The 20,505-nt window shown below is 43.5% G+C and overlaps 1 protein-coding gene across 9 annotated transcripts in view; it reads right to left on the minus strand.

Moving 5' to 3' along the window:
• Positions 1–20,465, minus strand: part of LOC126095132 (AT-rich interactive domain-containing protein 2) — a 313,112-nt gene extending 292,647 nt beyond the window's left edge. For 2 of the 9 annotated variants that reach the window (XM_049909846.1, XM_049909844.1), the window contains exons 1-2: positions 20,074–20,465; positions 19,865–19,958 (exon numbers count right to left, since the gene is read on the minus strand). In XM_049909846.1, coding sequence (XP_049765803.1) covers positions 19,865–19,958; positions 20,074–20,165 — 186 coding nt within the window. In that variant the 5' untranslated portion in view covers positions 20,166–20,465. The remainder of the gene's footprint in view (positions 1–19,864; positions 19,959–20,073) is intronic. The other 7 variants (XM_049909849.1, XM_049909842.1, XM_049909843.1 and 4 more) reach the window with 5 other exon arrangements.
• Between the last annotated feature and the right edge of the window lie 40 nt (positions 20,466–20,505).

The following is a 20,505-nucleotide window of genomic DNA, read 5'->3' on the forward strand; positions in this document are numbered from 1 at the left end:
AAAGATCTTTACCGGGCTTTAACACAGGTACAATAATTTCTGTGGTCCATTCTCAGAAAATTTCGCTAAGTGCCCAAATTGGGCCAAGAAGTTACAACATGTTTTGACTACATCAGTCAAATGAAAATCTTAGGAAAATTTATTTCATCAAGTTCGGGTGCCGTGTAACTGGAAAATGCTAGTTTTTGGATTGTAAGAGGTTTTGTAAGTCTGGTATACTCCGTGTTTATCATGTTTAAAATGTTGCATTGCATTCCTGAGGAGGAGGGTAAAATTGCGTCAGCAAGTCTTCCACCGGTCAACGGATTTTGGCGGTGGATGTTCACTGTTATAACTCCATCGCATCGTCGGTCGCACTTTTGAGAGAGGGGTTGTCTTGCAATCCTTTCACAGCAGTTTTTTCAATGTGAATTCTTTTGTAGTTGAGAAATTTTTCTGCGCGCTACCGTGCTTGCACAGCGAAAATGCTAATGGGCTAACAGCCGTAAACGCTCATGACAACAGCAGGGATCCACATTTTGGGGTCTATTTGCGCCACATTCTGAGCGACGGAAGGTGACGCGGCTACATTTATCAAACTTCTAAACTTACTGTATTCCGCTTACTACTGCAACCGTCTGACAGGTCGAATGTGTTACAGTCCAAGTCTCTGTGACTTTCATAACTAGTCCAGTTTGCTTTACTTAACGTTCCATTTCTGTTTTGGTTTGTAACATTAATTGGACGCATACATACTAGTATTTCAAGTGGGACGTGATCGGATCCCAACTGATATGTTTTAATTTCCCACTCGATGCGTAAGGTGGTGATGAACGTATGGACAGACCAACGGCCGATTTTCGCCAGCGTCAATTTCCACCTAATTTATTTCATAGGCCCATGAATAATTATGTGCATTTAAGTCTCTACATATTAAAATGGCGAAACAATGTGTACCATTCTGCCATTGTTTTAGATAGACAGACAGTACATTGAGCCAATAGATATAACTTCCGGTGATATACCCAATACCGAGAGAGGTTATGTATGTTGCCTTAATACACGGTACCTTTTAAGTTCAAAAGTTGATTGGTGGAACGATGTTTTAAAATATGCTACGATCGCAAAGATTACATTTTCATGTTCTACAGATTGCTTATTTTGGAGTACAAAGCGGGCGCTGCAGTGCAAATGTTCTTAGTGGAGTTCGTACCTTTTCTTTCACTGGCAAGATAAAACTCAACCAATCGCTTGTCGAATAACTAATGGGTATATTAATTCGGAGTCCCATGACCAGGATTGTCTTATAGATCCAGCGATATATTCACAAATACACTCCTGGAAATTGAAATAAGAACACCGTGAATTCATTGTCCCAGGAACGGGAAACTTTATTGACACATTCCTGGGGTCAGATACATCACATGATCACACTGACAGAACCACAGGCACATAGACACAGGCAACAGAGCATGCACAATGTCGGCACTAGTACAGTGTATATCCACCTTTCGCAGCAATGCAGGCTGCTATTCTCCCATGGAGACGATCGTAGAGATGCTGGATGTAGTCCTGTGGAACGGCTTGCCATGCCATTTCCACCTGGCGCCTCAGTTGGACCAGCGTTCGTGCTGGACGTGCAGACCGCGTGAGACGACGCTTCATCCAGTCCCAAACATGCTCAATGGGGGACAGATCCGGAGATCTTGCTGGCCAGGGTAGTTGACTTACACCTTCTAGAGCACGTTGGGTGGCACGGGATACATGCGGACGTGCATTGTCCTGTTGGAACAGCAAGTTCCCTTGCCGGTCTAGGAATGGTAGAACGATGGGTTCGTTGACGGTTTGGATGTACTGTGCACTATTCAGTGTCCCCTCGACGATCACCAGTGGTGTACGGCCAGTGTAGGAGATCGCTCCCCACACCATGATGCCGGGTGTTGGCCCTGTGTGCCTCGGTCGTATGCAGTCCCGATTGTGGCGCTCACCTGCACGGCGCCAAACACACATACGACCATCATTGGCACCAAGGCAGAAGCGACTCTCATCGCTGAAGACGACACGTCTCCATTCGTCCCTCCATTCACGCCTGTCGCGACACCACTGGAGGCGGGCTGCACGATGTTGGGGCGTGAGCGGAAGACGGCCTAACGGTGTGCGGGACCGTAGCCCAGCTTCATGGAGACGGTTGCGAATGGTCCTCGCCGATACCCCAGGAGCAACAGTGTCCCTAATTTGCTGGGAAGTGGCGGTGCGGTCCCCTACGGCACTGCGTAGGATCCTACGGTCTTGGCGTGCATCCGTGCGTCGCTGCGGTCCGGTCCCAGGTCGACGGGCACGTGCACCTTCCGCCGACCACTGGCGACAACATCGATGTACTGTGGAGACCTCACGCCCCACGTGTTGAGCAATTCGGCGGTACGTCCACCCGGCCTCCCGCATGCCCACTATACGCCCTCGCTCAAAGTCCGTCAACTGCACATACGGTTCACGTCCACGCTGTCGCGGCATGCTACCAGTGTTAAAGACTGCGATGGAGCTCCGTATGCCACGGCAAACTGGCTGACACTGACGGCGGCGGTGCACAAATGCTGCGCAGCTAGCGCCATTCGACGGCCAACACCGCGGTTCCTGGTGTGTCCGCTGTGCCGTGCGTGTGATCATTGCTTGTACAGCCCTCTCGCAGCGTCCGGAGCAAGTATGGTGGGTCTGACACACCGGTGTCAATGTGTTCTTTTTTCCATTTCCAGGAGTGTATTTCAATGTGAGATTCACAAATATCCAATAATTTGTTTCTTGCTTGAGAAGACAAAAAAATCCATTGTTTGTGCTTGCCTCTGGTGATGTGGCGGAGGCAAAGTGATGTATGGATTTGCTTCCATGGACCCTAATGCCAATTATCTTTGCCAATGAAAGAAAGAGATGTTAGCAAAGGTTTAGCTTGCAGCCGAAACAACTTGAATGCTGTAATTCTCCGGTGTTGTAAGTTTGGGCTGGGTTCGCACGTCTTCTAACGGCAGCGATGTACGGTCTGCGATGGACTAAATGCACACATCAACAAAAGTGTTGCGTCACCCTAATATGTCGTGTAGATGGTTGCTATTGTGCCTGTTCCTGTACCGATTGGGAGGTAAACCCTGACGTTTTGTAAGCACACACACAGTTGTCATGAGCGCTACCTACGGGTAGAATGACGCACGCACATGGAAACAGCACTTCAGCCGAAAGTAAAGCATCACCAGGGACGCGTTAGAAACATCTGCGGAACAGTACGGTGAACATAAGGCAAGAAGGGCAAACGCGATCAATGATCGGTCTGCATAATCCCATCACGCGAAGAAGGCTTGTCAACCCGGGCAGCTGCTCGACGTATGCACCGGGGTTAAAGTTTTTTTGTGGTGCGGACACGGAATTGGTAGTATTAAGGACCTACACCGCACAGGCCGCCCACGTTCGACAGGTGCAAAGGACGATAGATATCTACGACTTCTGAGTGGAAAGAACCGTGGGCTGAGTGGTTCAAAACTCAATTTCGCGTTCCAACAGGCTAGAGGACGTTGTGTACCGCATCAAACTATTAATGGACGATTGTATAGTGCGAATCTCCATCATACACCACACCATAAACTCAGTTACAGATGGGCAAAAAGTCATGCGAAATGGTCGCGTGCTCGCTTGTGTGTGTGTGTGTGTGTGTGTGTGTGTGTGTGTGTGTGTGTGTGTGTTGGGGGGATTTTAACGGGCGCTGAACGGCGAACGCCCTTACAACAACGAATGTGGAGATAATCCCCAAAATTGTTGCACTCGAAATGACACAGTCACTATCTCACGTGTGCTGAAAAAACTTGGAAAGGGGAAAAGTAGCTATAAACGAAATTAAAACTCTAGTAAAACGATAAAGGAGCTAAAAGAAAAGCACAAGGAAATGCCACTGTCTGACCACTTAAGCATGCCAGTCACCCTGTTAACACATTAAAAGTATCTCCCTCAAATCTTGCGAAAAATGTTGGACAAGTAACAAAATTTAAAACTCAAACAACATTCGTCTGAACGTTAGTTAAAATAGACGGTAGATCCAGCGGCACATTCGACACGGCCCGCTGGTCTGAAAATAAAACAGTTCAATAAAATGTAGCGCCCAGTGATATGTACGTCACAAGCGCCACACACTGGAGGGTCCTCTCACCGGGCAAGAAGCCATGCGTCATAGCGCTGTAGCCTATACGAAGACGAGTAAGGAGGACCTCGTCCCGTCGACACGGTTGGAAGGTGGTACATCACGGCCGCCGTTGTGGGCTCCACTAGACAGAGCTTGTTGTCTGTCACTTCCATCCACTCATCTTCTTATCGACGCATGACTTGTACCTCAAAGGAGCGGTGATAGCACGCACGGCATGCAGGGGGATGGCACACTGAAATAACCGATGATAACCACACGCCTCCTCGGTTGCTAGATCCCTGCTTTCGTTCCCCGCAATGCCCTTGTGTTCTGGTAGCCACCAGAACGACACCTTTTTCCCAATCGTTGTAGTTAGAGGAGGGGGCCCTGGACTACTTTATCTGCTGTGTACAAACGATGAAGAGAGTGAAGGTCAAGGGAATTGGAGCAGACAAGAAATTTAGCACTGGAAGAACTTATCATCTGCTCCTGTGCCCGTAAGATCGCATATAATTCTGCGTCGAAGACAGTAAATTCTTGAAGCAGTCGGACGTTGAGGACAAGATCCGGGAAAACGACAAAGCAACGAACCGAGGTCGTTTTTTTACACCAATCCGTCAAGGGAACTATATAGTTGCGGTGCTAATATAAAATGTCAGAAAATATAGCATTAAAACTCGAAACAGTAGTGTAATCTCTCCTGCACTGCACTAAAACTAAAATGACGCTTGGCCTCTGCAGTAACCAGGCTGGCAGACGGTAATAATAATAATAATAATAATAATAATAATAATAATGGCGTGTGACGAGGGCCTCCCGTCGGGTAGACCGCTCGCCTGGCGCAAGTCTTACGATTTGACGCCACTTCGGCGACTTGCGCGTCGATGGGGATGAAATGATGATAATTAGGGCAACACAACACTCAGTCCCTGAGCGGAGAAAATCTCCGACCCAGCCGGGAATCGAACCCGGGCCCTTAGGATTGACAGTCTGTCGCGTTGACCACTCAGCTACCGGGGGCGAACGGCAGACGGTTAACGCCCTGGATTTGCGGTTATACTTGCTCCACTCCAAGTGACTCCAGTACATGCCGCACGCGGATCCCAAATGCCCTTGCTGCTCGTGGACAATGGGAGAAGGCGTTTCAGAGGGGAGGAGGAACAGTATGGTATGCGATGAATTCGGAGATGAGAAAAACTTACATGCCTCACACACCACGAGGAGTTGCCACCGAACTGTAAGTGGCGCTACTCCAGCTTCAGCACGGAGAATGGGTATGGGGCTGGTCCTACGAGCACCCATGGTCAGCCTAATCCCCCTCATGGTGGACAGCGTCAATGATCTTCAAATACGAAGGCATCGCCAATCCATATACTGTGCACCCGTAGACTAAGCGCGAATGCACAAAAGCCCTATAAAACTGGAATAGCTGCGCCCTGTCCGCTCCCCAAAGACCTGTGGCTAAGGCACTTTATGATACTCATGCACCCAGGGTTCTGGCTTTCAGGTCCCTCAGGTGTGGCAACCACGACAATTTGGAGTAAAAAATAAGGCTTAGAAAACTCACAGAGTCTCTAAAGTGTAGAATGGTGTCACACACACCGACACCTGGAGAAAAGTGAAAACCCGTCTTTGTATCCCACTCCTCTAACTTCCACACTGTACGCTGCAGGTCGTTGTTGCAACATTGGAGGAGGAAGAGAAAACAGCAAAATTCCACAAATAAGGAGCACTGTACAGGACTCCTTGCCGTATACGTGATATTGTTGATGGATATGGCAAAGAGGGTGACACTTAAAAACACTCCTTTTTTATGCTCTGGACATATTGCAAATGAATATATACGCATGCATCAGTGCCAATTTTTGTTTTCTGTGCCACATCAATTTTGAAATAAAGTGGCGATGTAAAACCTTCGGTAATGTTTGTAATTGTCTTCAATGTTTCATACGGCGTGCCCTGCTGTAAGTTTAAGCTTCACGAGGAACACTTGTGTATTTACTCAGTTAAGGAGCAGGTGTTATGAAATAGGAAGTGACGTTTTTTACAATTTTATATTACAAATGTAAAATTTGAATTTAACGTCGCATCGCGTGTCCTCAAAGAAATCATACTGGAATTCGCCTAACACGGTTTAGAAACACCCTGGAGTAACTAAATCTGAATGACCGGTTGGGGATTTGAACTCAGCTGTCCCAAATTAGTCCAGTACATTAACAATGCAATATTTCGAGCAAAATGATGAAATATCGGTTTGAAAAATGAAGACTGCGTAACAGCACGTAACAGACTGCAATGTATTAATCATCTGCACTCTTACGCTGAGTTGACGAAGGCTGTCTATGAATTTTTAGCCACAGGCAGCAAAGCAAAAACTCCACTTTGTGCTGGCGTATTTATTATATCTTTCTTTTCCTCTCTTTTGACAGAAATGTCACACAAGACGGGTTAATTGTCTAGTCGCACTGAGTTTAGATTTTCTGTAAGACCGGAAATTTTTGCTATGCCCTTACACAACAATGATGATGATGAGGTCTCATACTCCGAGGGGCGTAGGGGACGATGCGGGAGACCCGAACCGCCTTATTAGCAAGGTCCTAGCGGAGGTGGTTTGCCATTACCTTCCTCCGACCGTAATGGGGATGAATGATGATGATGAAGACGACATAACAACACCCAGTCATCTCGAGGCAGGAAAAATCCCTGACTCCGCCGGGAATCGAACCCGGGACCCCGTGCGCAGGAAGCGAGAATGCTACCGCAAAACAACGAGCTGCGGACTTACACAACAAAGGTACAATATATATATATATATATATATATATATATATATATTACTTTAGTGTAGTGTGTCATCAGACGATGCTTGCGGCCAAACATTCTGAGTTACCTTCGCGTTGGCGGAGGAACAGACCGGTCTTCTGTTTTTCTCTCTTCGCTTCCCGTAACTTAGTATAGTGGACAGCCACAACTGTTTGTACTATTATACTAGTTTAACCTAGAAATCTTAGAAGAGACTCGTTTTAGTTTGCAGACACATTTACGCAGGAAAACAACGATTCTCTCGGAAAACAGTAACAGCGTCCAAGCTTTTTGAGCATTTAAGGTCTGGCAAGAGCTGGAAAATATTACAAAGAGAAACTTTCTTCATATTACAGCAGCGTTTCAGAGTAAAAAATAAGCTACCCTTTTATATGAGAACTGAGGTGATATTTCGGTCTGCAGTTATGTACCCCAGTAAGGAAATCGAATTATCTAAATAAAGTTCAATCGCGACAAGCCATGTTGTTTCCCAATCAGACGGTTATTAACCCGAGAATACTACTGGCAGTCGATTCGACGAACACATTCTCCCCCTACTGTTGTGGACGGGAGGGGCGCGCCGCCCTCGCAGCAGTGCCTGGAGGATCAAGTTGGCTCTGTGGTACCGCCGGCGGAAGTGACCTGAACCATATTTCGTCCCGAAGTTAACAGCGTCGAATCAATTAAGGTATAGTTGTGCATGTAAATGTTAATTCGTTTAAACGATAACGTGTAGTATTCACGAACAAAATGGACTCGTCGATTCGACTAATTTGCTATTAATATTTTACTGGAAGTTTGTTGAAAAGAACGTTTTGGTTTTAAGTGGGTTGTGGTACCTATTCCATAACTTTCATTTTCTTTTCAGGTTCTGGCGAACTACCGAAAACAGTGAGCTATGGATTCAACGGAATCAGATCTCGACATTCTGACGAAGAAAACAGCGTCAAAAAAGACGATATCGTTTCCGATTACACTATCGACTGTGCATCATATAATTGCAAGAAACACTTAACGCAACGGTGGCGCAAATTAAGAAGGAAGCATCTGTTGGGAAAAACAAAGAATGGGAAAAACAGTCAACTATTTGCCCCGAAAATATTGGACTGAAAAATGAGCAGAACGCAAGTAACGACAATGATTCTAAGAAGACGAGTTCCTCAGCAGCTTCCATTGTCAGCAACAATGTCGTCCCCTGGAGACAACTTCCAGTGCATCTTGGTGCCATCTAAAAGCGAGCAAATGTCAGACAGGAATGACCTGGAAAATAAAAGTCAGCGTGGAACCACTGGTAAGCCATCAGCAATGAACATAGTCCATATTCGTCAAGGACCGACTGTTTCCAATAGATATACGCGTGACATTCTAATTTTTTTTTCAGTTATTTTTCTCAGATTGCATTCTTCTGTTTATGTAACTATTGTATTTACTCAATACACCTGGCACATGACCATTCAAATTATCGTGTAAGAGCTAATGCAATGTTCTTCTCGGTAGGCCTACTTACTCCACAGCGTTCCCGGCGGGCGAAAATCTACGCCCTTTTGTTTGTGATCCTATGCGATGGAGTTTTTGTGATTTATTGCAATGGAAAAAAAAAGTTCAAATGGCTCTGAGCACTATGGGACTTAACATCTGAGGTCATCAGTCCCCTAGAACTTGGAACTACTTAAACCTAACTAGCCTAAGGACATCACACACATCCATGCCCGAGGCAGGATTCGAACCTGCGACCGTAGCGGCCGCGCGGTTCCAGGCTGAAGCGCCTAGAACCGCTCGGCCACAAAGCCGGCTGCAATGGAAAGCCCGTGGAAACAGTGAGACGTAGTTTTCTTTAAATTTCCTACAATAAAGGGTATATAATTTTACCCTTGCGTCGCTTTTGGTAATTTTCCTGGCCAAACCTAGATGTGGTAGTAGAATCGACGAAGGTAATATTTTTGGCACTTTTCTGTCTGCACAACAATCAGCGCGTTACAGTACCTACGCTATTCTGATTAACATTGTCAGCTACAACAATGACTTCGATTGTTTGCCAGACATTTGAAAACAGCCTGAAAAGTAAGGGGGGGGGGGGGGGGGAACACATGTAGAAAGACAAATAAAACGTGGCTGTTGCACTGATTCATCGATATGTAATGCAAGAAGTTCAACAGCAAGGTAATGTCAGCATTAATAAGTTGATAAAAATTAAAACCACAAAGACCATTACATACGGAGAACTGGTTTCTGCCCAAGCAAGGCTGAGAGAAGAAACCAGCCACAAATTCATTGGGACGGCTTTCACCGAAGCAATATGTAAAAATCACGTAAAATCTGAACAAGATATGATTGCTACTGAAACAATTTTCCTTTCCGATACCAAACAGCGAAATTAATTCCCTTTCACTGCGAATAACAAAGACTGATAACGCGTGGGAGGGACAAGGTGCGGTAAGGAGATTACTGTACTATACCCCTCGCCGCTTGAGAAACGACTATGACCAAACACGGTCTATCAGGAACACTCAATCACGAGGAATGGAACGCATTTCTCTGGTGTGATGGAAATAATTTCATTAAGCTACAAAATAAGAAGTTACCCATATGTTTCTCTCTTGGGATGTTGCGTGCTTGTATTTCTGTATTAAACTGATCACCCATTGGTACTATGTGGGTCGATTTTGATGAAACTTGTCAGTAACGATAACGTCAAGGGTAAAAGTTGCGCAATGCATAAAACATGTCTGTAGTGCGAGGGAAAACGGAGTCACTTTTTACCTTATGGGTATACGTTACGTAAAATTCTTCACCCAAACTTAACCTGCAACACTAAAATGTATATTCTTTACGCAACTGAATTGTCACATTTGGAGTGAAAAGATACAATATATCGTTCTCTCTTTCTTTACTCATGTGAAGCCAGTTGGTTTTGCAGGCAATGGTGCACTTAGGTTATTTTCTTTTCCAGGAAATAATTCTCGAGTAATGCGAGCAGGTCCATTTCTTTAGTGTTGCTGTAGCATTGTGGCTATGATTTGGATACCTTTGGCTCCACTCAATGTCGTTTCTTTTATGCATTTGTTAATGACCTTTCGTAGAGCATACGCCATCAAACTTAACGTCTTTGTTCCACGATATTAGTTTTACGCCGCCGTTACCCTGTTAAGTGTGAATTTTTCTGACAATTGGCGGTACTCTCGACGTAGTTCATATTCAGCTCATGGCACTTAAAGGAGCGCAGCACGTAACAGCATAGTCACATCCCCTGCATTGTTTACAATTCGAGTGTATGTACTTGGCCGCGCAGCACGAATTGACTAGCGGAAAACGCGGCCGCAATCGGCTAGTACGGCTGACGGAGTGACAGTCAGTCATATCTTGGGTCCAACATACCACTCAAAATTATATCGCGGAGAGCTAAATTTCTCCCGAGCCATTTTATAATACTGAAAATTGTTCACATCTTCGTCCGTCACATCGAAAATTACGAGTACGGAATTCTACAGGGTCATATCTTCTGTTGTAGATATTGTGTATTAAAAAGTATTTCCTCCTCCTTTTCCTATCTTGAACAAGCAGCACGCGCTCGGTGGCTACGTGCCAGATTACGAAGCCAAAGATCTGGGTTTCAACCCTGGTTATGCCACTTCTGTCGCCCCTGGAAATATTTATTCATGTGAAAAATATCGAGTTGCACCGTGTCTCGGAATTCACCTTGAACTGCAAGTCCTCCTATAGTTGGCTGTGTACGTCACTTCTTAAGTCCGAGGAAGGCAATAGATGGCCCCATGCATTGTACCATGCCTAGTAAAGAACTGTGATGTCCAGGAAAAAGTCCTGTGGCACGCCCCAATGAACGCTTACCTATGGGAGCGAAATGGCTCTTTGCGACGAGACTTTGTATTGGGTAGTTTGGACGGACTTATCGACGATCAGAAGTAGGAACACTTTGGTCCCACTATTTCAGAGCGCCTTTGCACCTGTGCACGTCGATCTGCACCAATAATACCTATTGCTACCACTTAACTGGTCGCTTTTCAACTCTAGTAACAAATATCACTCACCATTCCTCATAGATGTAACAGGGCGTTTGTTTTCCTAACAGATAACGAATGAAGCCGGGCGTACTGCGCTCTAATGGTCCGGCCACGCAGGCTTCTGTGATTGACACATTTCCAAGTTTACGTTGTCGTGTGACGTACTACATACATCTCAGAACTGGGGTTAAATGGCTACATGTCAGCAATGAGTGAAGTGAGTTGTTCTAACACTACGTAAAGCATTTGCACAGAATTACTTCAGAACGTTGAACCACGTCTCAAGCAGTAAACGAGAATTATAGTGCTATATTCTGGAAGCCGTGCTGCTTGAAAACCGCAAGGAAAAATGATTGTTATCAGAGTTACTGAGAATGTTACACATCTCTTACGGCAAACCCAATTTGTTATCCGTGTATCATCTTCTATCAGTTTAATTTCTCACACACTAGACTAGTTCAGCACGTTTTGCCACATTTATTATACCTCTGAGAAGTATCCAGGGGAGGGTTTCTAAAACTCTCGACATTTTTCCTGCTGTGTCCTCAGCTACCAACGATCTGCTAGTTAAAAATTGCAGAGACTCATTTACAAAATTTTAAATCTTAACATATTCGTCACTAGGTGAAGGCATAGCAGAATACGATTGTAAAGTGAAGTCGCTGGTTCAAATCTCACTAGTGGGATATATTGCTTCTTACTTGTATAAACATGGGAAAGATAGATACTGCCTGTAGGAAACTCAAAGAGACCTTTGAAAAAAGAGAAGCAAATGGATGTGCATTAAGAGTTCAGGTACTAAGCAGAGAAGGGAAAGATGAAAGGAATACATAGAGGGGCTGTGGGAAAATGAACTTGAAGATAATATACAATGGTAAGAGAATGCAGATGAAGATGAGATGGGAGATACGACACTGAGAAGAATTTGACAGAGCACTGAAAGACATATACCAATACGAGGCTCCTGAAACAGGTAATATTTCCTCAGAACTACTGTTATCCTCGGGAGAGATGACATGATAAAATTATTCCACCTGTCGCGCAAGATGTACGAGACAGTGAAATATCCACAAACTTCGAGAAGAATGTAATATTTCCAATCCCAAAGAAAGCAGGTGCTGAAGTGTGAATATTACTGAACTATCAGTTTAATAAATCACGATTGCAAAATACTGACACGAACTATTTACAACAGAACAGGAGAGCCCACGACCTCCGAAAAGATCAGCTCAGGTTCCGCAGACAGGCAGGAATGTGTCAGGCAATTATCTCGGAAGATAGGTTAAAGGAAGGTAAATCTCCATTTATAGCATTTGAAAACTTAGAGAATGCTTTTGTCAATGCTGACTGGAACACGCTCTTGGAAATATGAAGTAGACAGCACAAAAATACAGGAAGCAAAAGTTTAAACACAAATTGGACAGAAACCACAAGGCAGATATAAGAGTTTAAGGTCGTGAAAGGGAAGCAGTGGTCGAGAAGGGACTGAGAATTATAGTTCAGGAAGAAGAAATAAAAATTTTCAATTTTGCCGATGACACTGTACTTCTGTCAGAGACAGCAAAGGACTTGGAAGAACAGTTCAACAGAATGGACAGTGTCTTGAAAGTAGCATATAGCTAAGAACAATAACAGCAAAACAAGTGTAATGGAATGGAATCCCCTATGCATCACTCACACGGGGATTGTAAAGATTATATAAACACAGAGGTATTCAAACAATTATTTTTTCCACCACTCCATGTGTAAATGGAACATGAAGAAACCCTAATAAATGGTACAGTGAGATGTACCCTCTGCCACGCACCTCACAGTTTTTTGTAGAGTACCGACGTAGATGTAAATGGAGTTGGATTAAATCAGACAATGCTGAGGGAATCTGATTAAGAAATGAGACACAAAAGTTGTAGATGAGTTCCGCTATTTGGACAGCAAAATAACCAACAGAGTACAGAAGATATAGAATGTAGACTAGCAAAGGCAAGATCGGCATTCTGAAGAAAAGAAATTTGTTAACATCGAACATAAAATTAACTGTCAGGAAATCCATTCTCAAGGTATTTGTCTTGAATGTAGTCTTGTCCAGAAGTGAAAGTGGATTATAAGCAGTACAGGCAAGCAGATAATAGAAGCTTTCAAAATGTGGTACTACAAAATGCTGGAGATTAGATGAGAAGATCATACAACTATTGAGAGAGCCCTGAACAGAACTAGAGAGAAAAGAAATTTGTGGTTTAAACTGATTAAAAGAAGGGATTGGTTGATGGGACACATCTGACACATCACAAATTAAATATTGGAGGAAAATGTGAGGGCGAGAAATGGTAAAGGGGGAGCATGAGAGGAGACCAGTAAGCAGGTTAAAATGGATATGGGTAGCAGCAGTTATTTGGAGATGAAGAGGCTTGACAAGATCGTGTGGGGAGCTGCATCAAACCCATCTTCTGACTGAAGAGCACAACAGCAACATTAAAATACCATATTTATCAAAAAATTAAAACATTATTAACAAATATTGAATCATAATTTTAATGTAAGTAACATCTTTTCATTTTAATTACAATAAAATGGGAGTAATAGCAATAAATTAAAATTTGGTAGATAAATACAAAATGTCAAAGGGAAGATAAAGTATTTCTTTGTTTCAAGAGACTGAACAGTATTACCTGATGGATGAAATTTTTTAACAAAAAGGCATCCAGAACGTCCGCGTGATATTTTAATTTATTTTCATACGACCAATAGCTAAAACGATGCTACTTTTATTAAAATTATTAAATTTATATTTTTAACATATGCGAGATTTAATTAAAATTGAATGAAATTGTACCACTAACAAATTCGTATCAGTGGCTTTGTCCGACTACAATCCTATTATACCATGCATGATCTTCAAATCCTGTAAAGTATTAACAAAATCAAAAAGACAAGTCTATTAACGTCCCTTACTTTGGTAAGGTACGAGGAAGGAGAGGCGAGACGGAAAAGGTTTCAAATAGCAGACGGCAGCACATAAAGCAGAATTAAGTAGGAAGCGATTGACCGCCTGAAAGAGAGAGGCAAATGGCCTTCTACCATAGCAGAAAAATTGATGATCGTGAGACGGAATTTCCTTCGATGTAGATTTTAATGCTTTTCCATTAATTTATGGATAAGTGTTGATACGTTCTGTTCAATGAACTTTACAAGCCACATTTACGCTAACCGAATCTCATTATTTAGAATTCGCGCATCATCTAAGATGAGATCTGAAGATTATCAGCAAACGCTTTCACCAACCTACCACGTTGCTATTAATTTTAGTTAACTTAAATCCCTCGCCGAGCTCTTGCGCCAGGTAAGTCGTAGAGTCGGTATTACCTCGCGTGTTTCCACATTTCTCCAGAACCCAAACTGAATGGTTCCGAGGTCGGCTTCTACCAGTTTTCGATTCTTCTGCAAATAATTGGGGTTGGGTTGTTTGGGGAAGCAGACCAGACAGCAAGGTCATCGGTCTCATCAGATTAGGGAAGGAAGTCGGCCGTGCCCTTTCAAAGGAACCATCCCGGAATTTGCCTGGAGCGATTTTAGGGAAATCACGGAAAACCTAAATCAAGATGGCCGGACGCGGGATTGAACCGTCGTCCTCCCGAATGCGAGTCCATTGTTGCAAATAATTAGTGTCAGTATTAATGTTAGTTAACTTAAATCCCTCGCCGAGCTCTTGCGCCAGGTAAGTCGTAGAGTCGGTATTACCTCGCGTGTTTCCACATTTCTCCAGAACCCAAACTGAACGGCTCCGAGGTCGGCTTCTACCAGTTTTCGATTCTTCTGCAAATAATTGGGGTTGGGTTGTTTGGGGAAGCAGACCAGACAGCAAGGTCATCGGTCTCATCGGATTAGGGAAGGAAGTCGGCCGTGCCCTTTCAAAGGAACCATCCCGGAATTTGCCTGGAGCGATTTTAGGGAAATCACGGAAAACCTAAATCAGGATGGTCGGACGCGGGATTGAACCGTCGTCCTCCCGAATGCGAGTCCATTGTTGCAAATAATTAGTGTCAGTATTTCGCAATCATGACTAATTAAACTGACGGCATCAAGCTTCCCATTAATTTCTGCAACATAATAGATGCCATAAACCGAATGAGCTTAGGCACTAATACGGAACCATTTCGATTATGTTTCTGATTCCGAGTGATGTTATCTTACCCACGATAGAATACTAACCCCCCCCCCCCCCCCCGTCTTTATAATTTCCTCTTCCTTTGTAACTGGTTCACATACTAATAGTGATTTCGAGGTGTGTCTGGAGCAGAAGATTGATCCGTCAGCCAGATTCACAGCTTAAGGTATCAGGTGTGATGACTAAGTGACCGTGTCTTATGGATGGGATTTTCAAAATCTATACTAGTTAACATGGATAAACCAGTGATACTCAAGGAAAATAATTTTAATGTTTGTGCGTTTAGTAATTCATATCAAGCCGCACCGTGATTGTAAGTTCACGGTAAACTGTTGGCGCCCTAAATGGGTAAATTAGTTGAAAAGTCTGAGAAAGCCCAGGGCACACCAAATCAAATAGGACCACGCCCAGTAAACCAACCTTCTGGTTGGTGACATCTTTATCTTTTAATTCGAAGAAGTTGAAGACAGCGACAAGAGGCTTTAGCAACGCAAAGACGTTGATATTCTTTTTGTAAACAGCCGCGTCCAGAACACACAACACTAAAGGAGAACAGAGCCGAAGCGATTTCGGCGGCACTGCCAGGGCCGGAATTGAACTGAGTTGTCCCATTACGCAATGGTAAGACTTCATTGTTTCCAGTTGCTTGCAACTTCAACAATGGACAATGGCAATATTGGGCGTAAATGAAATGATTTTAAGAATTTATGGAGTGAAACCTAACATTACTTACAGGGTGACAATTATTGAAGTATACGAAAAAAAAACTAAATTAGTTACACACTACGGCGTGCACACACTACATTCAACATGTAAACGTCACTACTGGTATTCGGATTTAGGTTATGACATGTTCCACATGCCTGCCATCATTGGCGACGATGTGGTGCCGACGAATAGCGAAATTCTGCATGACCCGATGAAGTGCCGGAACATCGCAGCTGTCGATGACCTCCTGAATGGCTTTTTTCAGCTCAACAATGGTTTTGAAGTTATTGCTGTACACCTCCTTAATATAGACCCACAAAATAAGAGTCGCGTGTGTTCAGATACGGAGAATACGGCGGTCAATCTAGGCCCGTGCCAGTGGCCTCTGGGTACCCCAGAGTCAGAATACGGTCCCCAAAGTGCTCCTCCAGGACATGAATCACATCTTGTGATCACTTTGGATAATGGGGATGAAATCGTTTTCCAAAATCTTCACGTATCGTTCGGTAATCACCGTGCCATCAAGGAATATCGCACCGATTATTCCGTGACTGGACATTGCACACCACAACAGTCTCCTGTTGAGGGTGAAGATTCTGTCTCCCAAATGCAATTTTGCTTACTTGGCAAGCCCATCCAAACGAAAGTGGGTTTCGTCGCTAAACCAAGCCATACAGTTCATACTAATTCCCATCATTCCCCACGGCCAACCGTGCAGTTTGAGCGTCCTACAGAAACCGTTCATAAGTTATGACGATTTTATTTCATACAGTTTAATTATTATCACCCTGTATTTTACCCACAGAAACAGAGTGTTATGAAACTGTCAGCTCTTAAGGCTAATAAATGTTAATCTGGCACCTCCTAGGCGCTTCCCCGCAATTGTGCTGACATGAGCTCTGGCATTCTGAACTATTTACGTCCAGTCATACAAATCAATTACTTTAAAAAGTGAACCATTTACGAAAAAATTCAAGATCTCACTATAGTGCTTACAATTAAGTAGAACTGTTTATCATCAGGATTACATTCCTTATACCATGTATCCCTAGCCTCTGAATGGTGTAAGTCGTGAATGTTGGATTTCCTAAAATACATGACACCACCAATATCTTATAGAATCTGGTTACTGTTGGATCAGTAATGTGATTCTATTACGCGATGCCTCCGACACAAAATGTTCATCTGAATCGTCATAGTTTACAGCTGTTCCAATTGCAGAAATGAGCTTTTTCAATTTACGGAATCTTCGATGGCTCTAAAAGCAAGCCATCATGGCGACGTATCCACTCAACTTTAGTCGGCGAAAAGCAATTTCAAAATGATACGAGGTACAGAAATAAAACTGTCTACGACTTGGCGCTATTCATCTTTTGACAATGGTGTTTAAATAAATGAAGAACAGCAAAAACGTCATTACGGAGCAACCTTGAATGTAGGGTTCGTTTCGTGGGCAAAGAAGTCACAGAGTAAGGAGCGAACATTGAATTGCCAAAATCACCAGCTGCACACTTCTGAAGACACGGAGGCAACGGGCTGCATGCTCGCCCGCGCGCGCGCAGAAAAGGCGCCAAACCTGTTGGAACAGGTGTGCTAAGACAGCGTGCGCGCGCGCGCTTGGAAATGCATCAAACGACGTAGACGTTTTGTTAACTGGCAAACTGTACATTCCAAAATGATGCTTTGTTTAAGAGACACGTCTCGCTGTACATAAGATCATATGAGTTACGCAGTTCTCGACAAGCCATGCAAACGTACTCGTGGTTGCATTCAACATGTTATCAAAATAACACACAAATAGACGAGAACTTAACTGGGTCTGCCGCGTGAGATACCCAAGTCTGTTCTGCACTGAAAGCATATTTTCTGTTGCGAAAAGATATCTTCATGCCTTCAAGCTGGCTTAATGTACGCTGAGATATTATGAAACTGAAATGTCAGACCCTTATCACAAACAAAAGCGTCGTTTCAGATAAGATCTTGGCCTGTGCAACATGGCGATCAGATCACTGTCAAATTAATGATATTATGTCGCAGCTTTTCTCCGGAAAGAGAGAGAGAGAGAGAGAGAGAGAGAGAGAGAGAGAGAGAGAGAGAGAGAGAGGGGGGGGGGAGGGAGTGAGTGTTCAGGGAGTGAGGCATTACGAATGCATGTGCGATCCCAATTTCTTACTGATGAGCACAGGTTTGGCTTCCCTGTATCACTTGAAGTGAATGCAGGGCAATTACCTCAGCCATGTCCTGATCAGTTAGTGGTTCACATGTAATAATCTTGATCGAGATTTTAAGCTCTGATCTTTCTTCCTTACGATTACTGCTTTTGCGAAAACGTGTTTCACAAGAACAACACGAGGAAAAAAGCAGCCTGAGTTCCATATTTAATACAATCAATGATGAGTAGTGACTGTGGGGTGACATTGGGCTGGAATAAACTTATTAAAAATGTCGACGCTATGTAAGACAAGAGAAGAGACGCATCAGGACGTAAGTAGAACAGAAGGGTTGGGCGGAGTACGAAAGTTAATTTTGCCTAAATTTCTTTATAATCAACTTTCCCTCAACAGGCTGACGTATTCGACAGAAGACGCCCATCCTTCTATCAGTGCACCCAGATCCGAGCTGTTTCCTATTTATGTCCACGGTCATCAAATGCGTTTTCGATGCGCTTTAGGTAGTGGATGCACCGTTAACACAGTGAAGGGAAATCTTAAAGGAAAAATGTCTTTTGTGCTCGGACTGAAGTGCTCAACACCGCTTCAGTCCCTAGCCAAAACTTGTTTTGGGACTGTCATTTCTTATGGAACTTTAGTCTTCTGTGTATGCTAACTAGTCTTCCCACTCCTGAACGTTAACCAGGAATCCCGCACGCAAACGGACCACATCACATACGCGCCTGCTTCCTCAGTCACCCGAAGGGTGGGGGGCGCGGGAGGGGCGCAGTGTTGGTGGTGGGAGGTGAACCATGACCTTGCGTCACTCCACCTTCAACAGTCAGTCGGAGGGGGAGGGAGCACGTGGTGGCGAACACGCGACCACCAAAAACAACCCCGCAGCGCTGTCACACACAGCTCTGTATTCAACAGACGCCAGCCTGGGGATAGACACAGCAACATCCATTACCTGCTTCGCATCCCTCCAGTTCACTTTTGCTGTGAGATCTAGTCCTCTATTATGTAATGATTCCAGCTGCAAATAATATCAATTCCATAATCAATGCCTTTTGCAAAGGCAAAACGTTTTCCGAACTTTAATCCTGGATCGGTTTTAATAGCTGGGTCGTACAACAGCAGCCACATAAGTTTACGATCTTTAGGTAACAATGACAGCTTAGAACGTTTCTACAGGAAGTAAACTAACTTTAGTTTGCTGCCAACTGGAATATGAGGTGAGATTACTCTAATACACACGATACGCCATGTTTACGGTCTGGGTAGAAGTACACCGAGAGTTTGTCAAACGATTTATCTAAAATAATCTTACAATAACTGATCTTAATAAAAATGTCCCGTAATTACGGCCATTCTAGCTGAGAAACCAAATATTTCTAATTCCACTACAGCATAAAAAAAATGCATCTGTACCACGTTCAGTCAAAATATACATAACTCAAGATTGCATTCGCTACAACTTTTGAAACAGAGAGGGGAAAAAACTTAAATCTTTTTAGTATTACAAACGCTGTATTCTACACACGCTGCAAGTCCATGGGCCACAAATACCCAATTAATTAAAATTCCCGAACAAGTACGACCTTCAAGTTAAAATTTGAAAAAAAAAAATAAAATCAACGAAACGAGAAAATAAAAGGAACAGTATTCAGAAAGCAGTACCTACTATACGGCAGTAACATCAAACACGAAATAATTTAAAAATATCACACATTTTAAGCACATTACTGCTATATAAACACTATACCACACTAGCCAAAACAAACTGATGATCAATAATAATGCATCGAAACAACGGAAGTCCGCTTCAGATATGCACCGCAAAGTAAATACAAACACAATGCCACGTTCTGCTTAGTATACTCACCTTTATCCATCCTCCGTGAGCTGTAACCAGTACATAAAGAAGATATAAGTCTATTTCATGGCCGTTAATCTTCGGTATTTTACGAAATGGAGTCCTGAAAACAACAAGACATTATAATGTATTACGATGAATAACTTAACATAGATACATGCGAAACCCAAACAAACATACAAAGATGTTTAATAAATTTTAAATAAAAGTACACTTACCCACGGCTTTCGTGGAATTGCCTAAGTTCTCGAATGAAACTGTCACGTTCCCGTTGGTATGTGACTGGGTCCTTGTTAAGAATTTTGGCCATATTAACACTGAAACACTCTTGTTTATTGCACCACACGTGTTACTACGCTACGTGAATCCATTTAGAGTCCCGATACGCGTGACGTAGTCGCAGCGAAGAGCAGATACACCACGGTAAGATAGCAGTTGGGGCTCAACCGACGAAGGGTATTGTTCGACTCCCGCAGACGTAGGGTTGACTGGATTTCCAACTCCCAATGTTGCAACTTACTTCTGTCCGATATTAAGCACACAGCACGAGTCCAGTACACAGCACAACCACTCACACGTTGTCCGTAACTTTTCCATGGCGCACAGTTTAGTACTTTGCACCAAAATAATCACAAATATGCACCAAAAAT

This window comes from Schistocerca cancellata, chromosome 8 (genome assembly GCF_023864275.1).
Source record: "Schistocerca cancellata isolate TAMUIC-IGC-003103 chromosome 8, iqSchCanc2.1, whole genome shotgun sequence".
NCBI classification, from domain to species: Eukaryota; Metazoa; Arthropoda; class Insecta; order Orthoptera; family Acrididae; genus Schistocerca; species Schistocerca cancellata.